At 40.8% G+C, this 13,238-nt stretch overlaps 1 protein-coding gene across 1 annotated transcript; it reads right to left on the bottom strand.

Annotated features, from left to right (window-relative positions):
- Positions 1–1,522: 1,522 nt before the first annotated feature.
- On the bottom strand, positions 1,523–10,547 carry opn8b (opsin 8, group member b; the record flags this gene model as incomplete). Its single annotated transcript, XM_080883036.1, has 4 exons — positions 1,523–1,879; positions 3,245–3,573; positions 4,013–4,306; positions 10,433–10,547. The coding sequence occupies 4 exons, from the start codon at positions 10,545–10,547 to the stop codon at positions 1,523–1,525; spliced, it is 1,095 nt and encodes a 364-aa protein (XP_080739162.1).
- Positions 10,548–13,238: the final 2,691 nt, after the last annotated feature.

Here is a 13,238-nt window from a genome sequence, read left to right as displayed (position 1 = left end):
ACATGCTCACAACATGGGTGTTGTCAGAATCACTGATTAAACCATGCATATGTCAGGTTGCTGAAATAACAGTACAACACAATACCTATTTAACACATACGGTAACTGCCTGTGCTGTTCCAGAAATAAAATGTCAGTCAAAAATATGATTGTGGGTTTTTTTTTCAGGAAAACCAGATCAAGTATCTCAAAATAATCACAAACCTATTCAAATACACGTGTATACTGAACCTGAATCATTAAAGTGGACCTATCCTGCTCATTACTAGTCCCGTATTTTTAATACCTAACTCCAGAGCTAGCTCTTGCTTTCCACATTTCACAGTTCAAAAACAACCCTCCATTTAAGCCAGCTTTCTTCTGATTGGCTGCCGCTCTCAAATGTGCTACTGTTCTCGCAGTGAGATCTGTGTGTCTGAGATATGGAGGAGAATTAGGGCCACCATGTTCTCTCTCTCTGACATCAAACAGATCCAAGAAAAGAGAAACAAGTTGGACATTTAGGACAGTGTTTTGGTTCACCAGGACTTCAGTTGAACCCAGTATTTGAAACTCTGGCCATGTTTAATTGGAGCATCCACTACCAAAACAGTTTATGTGACATGATCAGGAAAAGCAGAATAGGTCCACTTTGAAGTAAAAAATCACCTTTTCTTTGCTATGATCAAGGTTTTTGTTGTATTTTTCTGCGCAACCTTTGGTTTATATCTCACTTTTAAATGAAGGAGCCACCTTTCTCAACAATCATTAATTCAGTCTTCTTCACACTACTGGTTGGGACTTAAAGCCAGGGAGTGTAAAATAGGGATCAGCTATTCTTGGTTAAAAGTTAAAAGGGAACATCAGGCTGAAATGTGCCGAGTATTTGGAAACACTGGGAAAGTGTAGCATCTATTGAAAGTTTGTAGCATTGGGCATTTGGCTTTTATATCTATAAACTGGATGGAAAACAACCTTCCCCTATAATAATGCATTCCCACTGGTAACAGCCTGTGGGAAACACTGCAGTAAAATGTGGTGACAACAATAAAAAGAGTGGCCCTAAGTTTTGATTGTTCAAAACCTACATTGCTGCAGAGTGCACATTTGCACAGTTTGAGTATATGTCGCAGTTGATTGTCTTCTCACTCCTCTGCCTCTTTCACATCTCATTGTGTTTGTGTGTATATGTAGTAAATAACAAAAAGATGTTTACTGTGGTGAGTTCTTCAAGGGCACGGGTGTGCTCAGCAGCTCTGTCTCTGAAACGTCTCTCATAGCAGGGTTTCACCAACTGTAAGCACAAATTTGACTCTATATTACAGCTTTTGTTGGCTCCACATTCACAGCATTTAATACATTGTGCAAACACATCCTCCCACATGTCATGGCCAGTCAGAAAAGGGCCAAGTATTACCCTGCTGTGGTATAATACCACACACCGTTTGGAAAGAAACAAACAAAAAAAAACTTCTGTCTGTCTTGATAACACATTATTTTCAGTCTTTGTTCTCAAGTGTGCTCCAAAAAACAAACCAGTCTTTCAACCCAAAGTCACTGACTTGGATTCTGTGATCTCCTGCAAGGTAGATCGTGGTTGTTCTTTGGGCTTGATGCTAGCACTAACCATGTAAATATTGTTGTCACTGATCGTGTTGGAGACTTTGCACGGCTTACAACATAAACACAGCCACGACAGCTGATTGACCTCCCTTTTGAAGCTTTGGCTGAAGAAGTAGTAGATCACAGGGTTGTAAACAGTAGAGCTCTTTGCAAACATGCACGGCAGCAGGCTGACTTCAGGTGGGATGGTGCTGCTGTCATGGAAAATGGACCACAGGCTTACCAAACCGTAGGGTGTCCAACAGCATATAAAGCCTATACTGATCAAAACAGCAATCTGAAATAAAACAGGAAGATAAAGTCAGCAAAAAACTCTCAAAGTCGATGAAAACAAAGACAAGGCAAGAATTTCATTGGATTATGATTGGGAGCGTCACTGATTTAGTTATGGTTAGAAAAAAAACCCTATCAATTCTCAGGTTTTACATATTGGGACATAATAAGAATGATCTGGTTCTTAGAAAGTCTTAAAATGAGGTAAATAACAACTTCAGGTAAACAGCAACACATCACATCATGGCATTACTTAATAAAAACTAAGCCTAAATGCAGAAGCCGTGTGTGAAAAACTGTCAAGCACGGTGGTGGCAGGTTCATGATTTGGATTCATTTTCTTGCCACAGGACTTGGACACCTTGCAGTCACCGAGTTAAGCATGAAGTACCTGTATACCAAAGTGCTCTAGAGTCAAGGTTGAGGCCATTTGCCTGATGGAAAATGAGTCGTGCAACAGGACAGTGATCCCAAACACGGCAGCAAATCTCCAAAAGAATGGCCGAAGGCACACATATCAAGGTGTAGCGATGGTGTCAAGGTGTCCAGTCAAAACTCAGACCTCAACCCAAATTAAATTCTGTGGTTTAACCTTAAAGGAGCTGTGCATAAACAAATACCTGCAAACCTCACTGAACTGAAAGAAGAGTGAGGCAAATTCCTCCTCAGCATTGTGATAGACTGAAAAAGTCATACAGAAAACCATTTGATGTAATTGCTGCTTAAGGTGCTTCAACATCAATGGTAAATGGCCTGTATTTGTATAGTGCTTTTCTAGTCCCTAAGGACCCCAAAGCGCTTTACACATCCAGTCATCCACCCATTCACACACACATTCATACACTTGTGATGGCAGCTACATTGTAGCCACAGCCGCTCAGGGGCACACTGACAGAGGCGATGGGGTTTTCCTAATTTTTTGACACACTGCTTCTGCACTGTTGCTTAGGTTTTGTTCAATAAATAATGACATGGTGTAATATGTCATATGGTTTACCTAATTTTAAAACCTGATAAGGACCAGTTCTTTTTTAGTGCCTCTTAATTAAACCATAGACAGAAGGTATGCTTACATTTGGCTCCAGATTGTGACACTTGTGGGTGTAAAATGGATTGGCTTAAAGTTTTCAACAACGAGGTTAAATGTGCTTTTCAGTCCTAAAAAAATTAAAATGAACTGATTCTGAGAAAGGAATAGGAGGGAACTTAACTAACATCAAGCCATTGGTTGACCAAACCACAGGGTATAGTGCTGACTGGATGAACCGTCTCTCTCGATGATCAAATATTCAACAATTTTCAGAATTTTAACCCTTTAAAGCAAACTACAGTTTCAGATCTTTATAATCTTCAGTAAAGAGCGACTCACTAGTAACAGCCTCCGATGGAGCTTGACGATGTTGGGGATTCTGTGGCTGTTGTGCATCGACTTTTTGTAGGTGAAATAGAGTTTGATGGCGATGCCAAAGTAGCAGCAGAGGATGATGACAGTAGGCATGACCAGGTTGAAGAAGAACAGGGAGATAACAAAAGAGAATCCCTCATATTTCATCTGGCCCCAGGCAAGTGAGCAGGACAGGCCAAAGGGTTCTGGGCCGTATCGACCCCAGCCCACTATGGGAAACAGAGCCCAGATCAAAGCATACAGCCAGGACCACAGGCACAGCATCTTCACCTTCTTCCAACTGATTTTCTCCCCTGCAGTGAGAAATAAAGAGAACAGTTGCTTTCTCCTTCTTATATGCAGTTAAATGGCAGAGCTTAGATAAGATCCTATATTTCTTAAATCACATATCACATGCATAGAAATAATTTAGTTTTATTTATTAAACACCGAAACACAAAAACAGTTGCCTTTATGTTAAAACGCAAAAACTCTGTTACACAGTTACACTGAAAACAGGTTTAAACATATGGACGTGAGCGAGATGTTTCTACCTTCAAACAATTAGAAAACATTGCGGATGGTATGTAATACAAAGGTAAGAAGATTTTTATTTCCATTAATTCTCTTTTATATTTGACAGCATGGCTCTTGTCTGTGACCTCTCTGCCGGTTCTATGCATACATGAAAAGAGGCAGATGTGGGAAGAGCATCTTTGGAAACAGTATTTTTGTCAGCCCTGAATTACTTACTAGGTGACTGCAGGTTGAGGGACACAATCAAGCGCACAACAGCCAAGATGGTGAGGTTCATGATGCTGGCCATGCCAAAGAAGAATCCTGCCAGGCCATAATAGACACAGGAAACATCTCCCCCAAGCCAGCGATGGCTCCAGGCAGACGCCACAGCTAGAGGGTACATGGTGACAGCTGCTCCCAGGTCTGTCATGGCTAGATTCACACTCAGCAGCTCCGGCGGTTTCATCCTGGACGACCTTTTGAATGCCACGATAAGGACTTGCAGGTTTCCCACAATGGAGAGCACAGCTGGGATACAGAGGAAGAGGAGAAGATGATATAATGAATAGAAGTCTAGCTACACAAACACACATGCCGTCTGCAAAGGTGTTTAAAGTGGTTGATGCCTTTGGATGCATATTAATCGTGTGTTAAATTATGTCAAATTTGTCCTTTAGCTGTTAGATGATTTAACAACAACAATAATCAGCATTCACTGGCCTTGATTGCGGTACGTGTGAGGTCCACATTACTGTTCCCCTGTGTTTGAAGAAGTGCATATAAGCACATACACTGACACACAGGTTAAACACACAGTGCATTAACAATGATCCTGATCTGTGTAAAAACACAAGACTCTGGATGGATGTTGGATTTGTTTCTCTGGAGAGGAGTGCGACCACACGGTCGTTACATCGTTTATTGAATCCACGGTAGAGGTTTAACTAAGGAAGAAGGACAGCTTTACCCACTGGCTGCCTGCAAATGACACACAATGCTAATCTTTTTAAACAGCCTCACAGCCCATTACAAAATGATTTGACCTTTTCTTTTATAATGGAAGGTAAAAGTCAGGCGAGCACCTAAGTGCAGCTTCAAGGTTTGTGTGAGGTGCTTTTTTATTACTAGTTTATAGGCTTAGACCACAATTCAGAGATAAATACGTCACTTTTTACTCCTCTATATTTATTTATTATCTTCTGTAAAATAATTGCTGCAAAATCACATCTGCAGCACAGTTTAAAATAAATAAATAAATAAATCCATCAGTAGGAAAACGTTACAATGTACTGTTTTAAAGGAAGGAATTTTCTTTTTTGGGTATCTTTTGACCACACATTGATTTTTTTCCATTCTCTATTTACAGAAATCTTAATGAAACAAACAGATGACAAAACTAACAGCATAAATGCACTTCTGTGTATATCCAGCACTAAGACAGACTCCTTCGTCGTGAAGGGAGATTCTCTGACAGTCTCCCTACACAGGAACTCTTGATTTTATGTAAGATCTCCTTTGGGACTTTTTAAGCTCAAAGCCCAGTGACCCGATCAACTTCCAGCTCACTGCAAATTACTTTCAAGTGGCTTTAACTGCTCTCTGCAAACAAAAAAGAATCAATGGCGACATGTAACATCATCCCATATGTCTGCAAATAGAGTTTGTCTTAGCTACACACCCACTATCTCATGATTGAATTAATGGCTGGAGGAGTTATGTTTAGAAAACCCACATTATAACCAGTTATAATACAAATGAGGGAAGGGTTATGAAATACAGACACACAGTCACATTAATTCCACCCACCACATCGGTGATCAAGCCCAGGGAAAATTCTGTTTTACCACTTGCTTTATGGATTTGGTTGATGGTTAGAAGAAGAGTGCATGCATAATGTTGTGGAGGGGAATAAAAAGTCAGACAGGATCATGAGTTTGAAGCTGAAAATTGTATAGGTGACGATGAATGTGCATATGCCCCACAAGTTAGATGCTAGTTACATGAGAAAGAGGAATTCTACACTAACTTGGATGAAGTGGTAGAGAGTGTCGCCAGGGGGAGAGGGTGGTGATGGTTTAAGAAGACAGAGGCAGAAGGATTTCTCTCCTCAACAGACGGTGGTGGATTTTTTTCTGTGGTGAACACATGCTTCAAGAAGAGGGAGGAACATAGGGTGATGTGTAAGAGTGGAGGCAGCTGGACTAAATCCTGGAGAAAGTGTAATGTGAAAGAGAAAAGAGACTGCAAGCTGGTGTGAGGGAAGAATGTAGCTCGGCAGATGGACAGTAGTCTGTAGGACGACTCTGGAAGGAGAGGAAGTGAGTGAATTAAATGGAGGAGGTTAAAGAAGGTAAAATGTTACACAGAGTAGTTGGGTGGTAGGTAAGAGATAACAGATGGCTGGGACAGTACAACTGAAGTGGTGAGAGAAACTGCCAAGAAGGTGTTTTGTGTATCCTCTGAGCAGAAGGAAGAAGACTTGGTGGTGGAACGAGGCTGTGCAGGAAAGTATTCAAAGGAACAGGTTAGCAAAGAAAAAATGGGACAGTCAGGGAGATGCAAAAAGTATACAGGAGTACTGGGAGGCTATGCACACAGCAAAGAGAGGGGTGGCAAAGGAACGGACTTTAAGTGCGTTGTATGTGGACACTAAGAAAGGAAAAAAAGATTTGTATCAATTGGCTAGCAAGAGATTGAACTGGAAAGGACGTGCAGGAGGTTAGGGTGCTTAACCCTGGAGAACCCATGGGGTCAGATCCGACCCCATTGGTTTACTAGGGAAACCATGGGGTCAAATTTGACCCCATGGTTTCTCCAGGGTTAAAGATAGAGGAAGGAGTACTTTAAGGAGCTGATGAATGAAGAAAATGAGAGGAGCCCTCACTTCCTCCTGACTAATCCTCTGCACTTCCTGATTCAGTAACTGCAGAGGATTAGTAATGAGGAAGTGAGGGCAGCTATGAAGAGGATGAAAAGTGGAAAGCTGGTTGGTCCTGTGGAGCTATGGAGATGTCTAGGAGAAAGCACAGTGGACCAGGTTGTTTAACACTGATTCCAGTTTTTATGAACAAGGAGGACGTGCAAAGCTGTAGGAGCTACAGAAGGATTAATGAGCCATACAATAAAGACATGAGAAAGAGTTGTTGAAGCTGCATGGTGCACTGTCTTCTTTCAATATGGAGAAGGTTTGGACACATGCAGATGAAGCACATGGATATAATGGACAACGGATGCTGAGCATGGAGCTGCCAAACTGAAGGAAAAGAGGAAGACTGCACAGAGATTCATGGATGTAGTGAAGGAATACATGCAGAATGGTGATGTGACAGAGAGGAAGGGGTGAGGTGGAGGCAGATAATCCAGTGTGGTGACCCCTAAAGGAAGCAGACAAAAGAAGAAGCAGTAGGTTTGAAAACATGTGTCCCTCCTGGACAGACTGGATGTGAGAAAGACCTGTAGAGATCCAACTGCAGCAGCATTTGTGATCTATGGATACACACAGGGGTAAATGAAAAGGGGTCAATTATATAGTGGTATGACAGCCCTTACTGTTAGATTTAGACAGACAGATGAAGAGGCTGTTTTCATCCTAATCCATACATGGTTTAATAATGGTCTACTGGTACAGCATCGACACGTAGGAGAAGAAGTAACAGCGTGTTTTATATTTAGGGTGACTTTTGCTTAAAGGTCACAACATGGGACAATGTAAAGACGCAGCTCCTTTTTTTTTCAAGGGTACAAAGTTTGATGATTTTATTTGAGTTAAGCTACAACATTAATAGAAAGGATGGGTAGTTCTAAGAGTCTTTCTCCCACTGCACTGTCGCTTTTTGTTTGTAAAAATTGTAAAAAGATTTTTAAAAAATGTAAAAGCACATCTGCAAAGGATACACCTGTGGATCTTTGACTATAGCTTCCTTGGCAACCATTTGCCCACCAGACTGAACAGACTGAGGAACTAAAACATCCTTCAATGTGGAATAATAAGACTGACATCCAGGTCACAGGAAAAAAAACGGAGGACAGAGGGAACAAGGAGGTGCAAATTACAGAAATGAGAAAATCTCTTTGTGGTCCCGTCGTTGTGATTGTTTGCCCCACCTTAACTGCATCTGCCTCTGCTCTTGTTTAATCATCCCTCTGTGTCTGTAGTCTTGTTCATGGTGTTTCATGCTCCTGTTCCTCATGCTGCTCGTCAGATGTTATCTCTGACTCTTTTAGTATCCTTAACTGTTCGTGCAAGTCAAATAAATGGTCATCCTTTTGTTTGGGTCCCCTGTAGACCTCGCCCCGGTAAAGGTCTTTAGTGTTTAACCCTCACAGATAAACATAGGATCCTTTTGTTTCTAAGCAGGCATGCTTTAAACAATGCAAGGGCTAATTTGAATCCAAAGGGAATTAATTTTCTTTTTTTAATCTTTGGCCATTCTGCACAAAGTCAAGGGTGTAGACACTGTGTGGGAACATCAGGATAAAGGGACTGTACTACAAACAGTTGGAGTAGAATGGTTTAGAATAGGAAGTCAATCGGATTACTTTAATGCAGCTGTAGCTAACTTGGTCTTCTATCATTATTAGGGGGGAATTCAAACTGTTACTAAACTTTTCTTAGCCTTTTAGCAGCTTTTATGAGTGTACACATGGACGTCTCCCTGCACACATGTGCTGTTTTTCTGTTCCTGTGATGTGACTATGACTTCAATCACTGGATATAATTTGTCTGTATTTGTGTGAAATTTTCTGGGAAGAAACTTGCCTCATAACCAGAAGCAGAGCGAGTGTGTCGGGACTGATTTCAGTGGAAGTGATTGATTAAGCCCTATATAGTGTATTTCCCCCCCTGTGGGCAGCAGAGAACCGAACAGAAATGAAATCAGACCAGGCTTTGTATTAATCATCCAGCATCAAAACACAGCACGGTTTATCTTTCTCTAACTTCTCTTAGCTTGCATTATTTATCCAGCTTCCCTGTAGCACAATCTGTCAGACTACAAACTACAGCTCATCTATGTTTTTATCTCAAAGCATTGCAAAGCATTGCTGTCCTCCCAATCCCACCACGTCACCACCTAAAAACACATGAAAGGCCAGCTACATTCTGAAATCATGTTTGATTCTAAATGCAAAATGCAGCACAAAAATAAAATAAGGCACACATTTCTCATGCTGGATAACAGAAAGATCAGCAGGGATGACCTGCAGGTATGAGGTGAATGTGGTTCCCAGACAGAACAACTACACCAACTGTTTTTGTCCATTAGAAGAACCAATTCAATACATCAAACCTCAAACATTTGGATTATGAACCTCTGCTGCTTTGCTTCATAAATCCTGCCATCAGTGGATGAAAGGGCCGGTGGTCTTTGTCCTCGGCTGCTATTCTCCACCCTCTATTATTTCAATCTATCAGTCTATCTTTGGTTGTGCAGTAGACTTACTGCTTAATGATGCATTTCCAGGCAGATAAACTGTGCGAAATAGCAGGAGGATGACTGAGTCTCTGTGCTTCTGTCCGTCTTATTGATCAGGAGATCACAGTAGCTTTGTGGAGATTTCTATGTTTTTAAAGTCTTTACCAGCAGGCTGGACACCAGAATTATCCCTGCACTGAATTCTCACATTAAGTCTGCACATGCACAGACAGACCACACCCCCTTTGGTCTCTCACCTGATAAGTGCCCCTTTGGTAAGATTTTTTTCTTCCCAGTTTCTGTCTGGCGTCATTTCAAATTTTCATTTTAAATATGGCCCCTGGCATCAGTTCTCAATAAAAAGCAAGGAAATGCCTCACAGCTGTGTTTCCATAATTCTTCTAACCCTCCTGCACCCCAGGACCTCCTTCCACCTTTTTCTGTCATCACAGCCACTGCACGCATTTGGAGCACCTTGAGGAGCAGCATCCTCTCTGACCTCCGTTCATTGGTGACAGGCAGGTAATGATAAGTGAATGATGGTAGTGTTTACCTCGGCCTCGTCCATGTCTGTCACTGTAATGATATATAATATCCCAAACATAAGTAATAATAACCTCCTCCACCCCCATCCTGAAGGCTGTAGTTTTTCTTTTAAATAAACTATTTTAGTAAACACAGAATCTAAGATCTTATATAAAGGGCGGCATACAAGGTTGAAGACTTACTTCTGTCACTTAGGATTATTCTGAAAGTTATATTATATATTCTCTGAAACCTAAGACCACTGTTCTCCTTACCTGACTGTACCAAACAGATTTCATGCAAATACACTACACACCACACAAACTTACTCTAACCTTCTAAATGACGGTGTGGAGGGTGGGTGTGGGAGATTTCAGATTTAAGCAAAACGTTAGGTCTCCTGTGACTTTGCAAAACGTCTGTCACATTTTCGGTCCGCTGACTTTATTCTGTTCTGCACGCATTTTCAGTATCATGAGATTATATTTTTTTCCCAGTATTTTCTCAGAAAGCTGCTTTGAACTCATGTGCGCAAAATGGATTATAAAAAAAAGATCACGCTCTTTTAATTCAGTTTAGGTCTCCAAAGCCGGGAGAATAAGTCAATGCTATTGAAGAGTATATTCCCAGACAGGATTAAGATGATCAGAGATGGGAAGCATTCAAAAACCATAAACTGTCATTGTTTCTAGTTTAAGTGCGATTTTCAACTTACTTAAGACCAGCAGGTAGCAGCCCGTGCCGATGTCCAGCGCCGGTGATAAAGCAGAGGTGTACTTATCCATGAAAACAATGATCAGTAACCAAGATAAAAGAAAAGTGATCCTCATGCGATCCCGACGAAGCGGAGAAGAGTCAGACTGCGCCTCTGCTGCTGCTGCGCTCCGGTGTCAGAGGCATCTGTCCTCAGGAATGAAGCTGAGACGCGTACCGGCTGAAGCCTCGTGCCTGCAGCCAGCGTGTGTTGTCAGGGTGATGATGCGTAAAGAGAGGATCATCCAGCGTCTCCAGTGCCGTGGTGTCACTGAGCGTTAGATGTCAAAACGGGAAAACAGGTTTATGTTAGCTTCAGGTTGAGTTAGGTGAGAGTGGAGTGAGCTAGCCAGAGACCACAAAGTAAATAAATAAATATACAAGTAAAAAAAAAAAACTCAACCTTTTACCAATTAGACACAAAATATCCTGTTCTCAAATTTTGCTTTGTTGTTTTCAGTGAAGTATCTGAAAATCCCCTTTATGTAAATGGAGTCAACAAAATATTTATTGTATCATTATTTCTTCTGGTAGAACAAAGATAATTGTTTCTGTGTAAACAAGATAAGAAAAAGTTCCCCAAAATAAACACAAATACATACAAAATAAATACAAAAATAAATACAGAAAACAAATACAGAAAAGGGACTAATTTCAGCTATCACTTTTAGGCTAATAGACATAAAAGTTGAGGGGGCAAGGCTCTAGAGCAGGGGGCAGCTGCCCCCCCCCTTTGCCCCACTGTAGATCCGGCCCTACAGTTAACTTTTGCTTACTCAGAGTAAGACTGCAATGTAAAATTACACAACATGAACTGCTATAATATGTAGCACGAGATCCATTAAAAACTGGCACAGTAGATTTAATAGCTTAAAATTGCTGTGATGAAGAACACCTGGTTAAAATTACCAAAGTAATTTTGCCTCTGTACATAACCACAATGTATTTTAAATATACTTTTGTGTAAACAGTTTTCAGGGGATGAAAAGTAATTGGACAAAATACCATCTTTTTAAATATTAGAAATGTTTTAATAGTCAAGTAAACTAACATGAGTCTGCTGAGCTAAAGCCAGGGTGCAAACTACAGATAAGGAGGAGTATGGTTCATCTTATTAAGACATCACATTAAAACATCACGTGGCAAATTCCAGGGGGAGCCTTTAAAATACTGATATACTAACATGCTCATTATACCAGTTTTTTATTGTCAAAAAGCCCCCAAGAGCACTTATTTCTCAATCTTCAAGGAAAGCAAGGAGGCAGGATACTTTTTTCCTGTTCATTTTCAGGTGACAAAATGCATCAAAAGGTCTTAACAGCTGGGGTAGACTGAAATTGCTTTCTCCAAACCAAGATTCCTCTGGGTAGATATAAACCTCTGAAGATGAATGAGCTCCAATGTGCCTTGATATTGACCGTATGAATGAGGAAATAAAGTGGCAGTCACTGGAGGAGTCAGAGACACTATAACTAAACCCTTCCTTCTGCAGCAGGCCTAGAATGGCCAAGCAAACCTACATCGTCTTCCAAAACGTTTCCCTTTTTCTTTCGCTCCATTTCTGCTCAACACTAAACTTCCTGAAATCGTTCACATAGACACGTGTAGCGCAGGTGCTGTCAATTAAGGATGGTTTGAAATTCATAGATCACAGGTTTATAAATTGCAGATTGGATTTTCCTTTTTTGTGTTCAGCATCATTTGACTCACATGTGGGCACATTTTTGTGGATGACGTTGAGCTTTAAAGTATAAATCTATGAACATCTTTAGAAAGGGGTCTCATGACCAGTGTGAGCTCGAGGGAGGGTTGCTTGAGGTAAAGAGTAGGACTTACTAATAAAATAATGTTATGCCTAAATATAATCTTAGTGACATAAGCTTTGTTAACTAGTGAGATCCATGGTTATTTTTCTGCATTTTTTCGATTTTGGATAATTTATTCACATTTTATTTTATTTAGTTATGCTGCAATAGGTGTCGGCTGCTGGGGGATTCCCATGATGCATTGAGTATTTCTTCTTCAGGCACCTTTCTCACTCATTGTGTGTTAATAGACCTCTCTGCATTGAATCATACCTGTTATTAACCTCTGTCTCTCTTCCACAGCATGTCTTTATCCTGTCTTCCTTCTCTCACCCCAGCCGGTCGCAGCAGATGGCCCCGCCCCTCCCTGAGCCTGGTTCTGCTGGAGGTTTCTTCCTGTTAAAAGGGAGTTTTTCCTTCCCACTGTCGCCAAAGTGCTTGCTCACAGGGGGTCATATGATTGTTGGGTTTTCTCTGCATGTATTCTTGTAGGGTCTACCTTACAATTTAAAGCACTCTGAGGTAACTGTTGTTGTATAAATGTGCTGTATAAATAAAACTGAATTGAATTGAATTGAAAAAAAAAAAAATTCCAGAAAATGAATTTAACTTTAACTTCACCGGTCACCTTCTCCTATCAGTTATGAGTAACCTATTCCGCTTTTAATATGGTTATTATGCTTAAGGTTATACTGAAAAATGAGGAACACCTTCAATGCCCAGGTCTTCAGTTGTCATCTCTATTTTCACACTCCATCAAAACAAAACAACGTAATTGTTAATTTTCTTGACAAATACAAATACGGGCTCATCTGTTGGAAGAGAAGTGACCCAACTTTGAGAGCTCTGAGCTATATCACAGTGACCAGGGCATTAAGAGGTCTTGTGGAAGTTAAATGTCGTGTGCAATTAGGTGCTGACAGCTGGACGGTGGTGTTGATTTTCTTCTTCTTCTTCTTTCTT

This window comes from Rhamphochromis sp. 'chilingali' (genome assembly GCF_963969265.1).
Source record: "Rhamphochromis sp. 'chilingali' genome assembly, chromosome: 5".
Taxonomy (NCBI): domain Eukaryota; kingdom Metazoa; phylum Chordata; class Actinopteri; order Cichliformes; family Cichlidae; genus Rhamphochromis; species Rhamphochromis sp. 'chilingali'.
The sequence above is the reverse complement of the archived record's forward strand: the minus strand, read 5'-3'. Positions and strand labels throughout refer to the sequence as shown.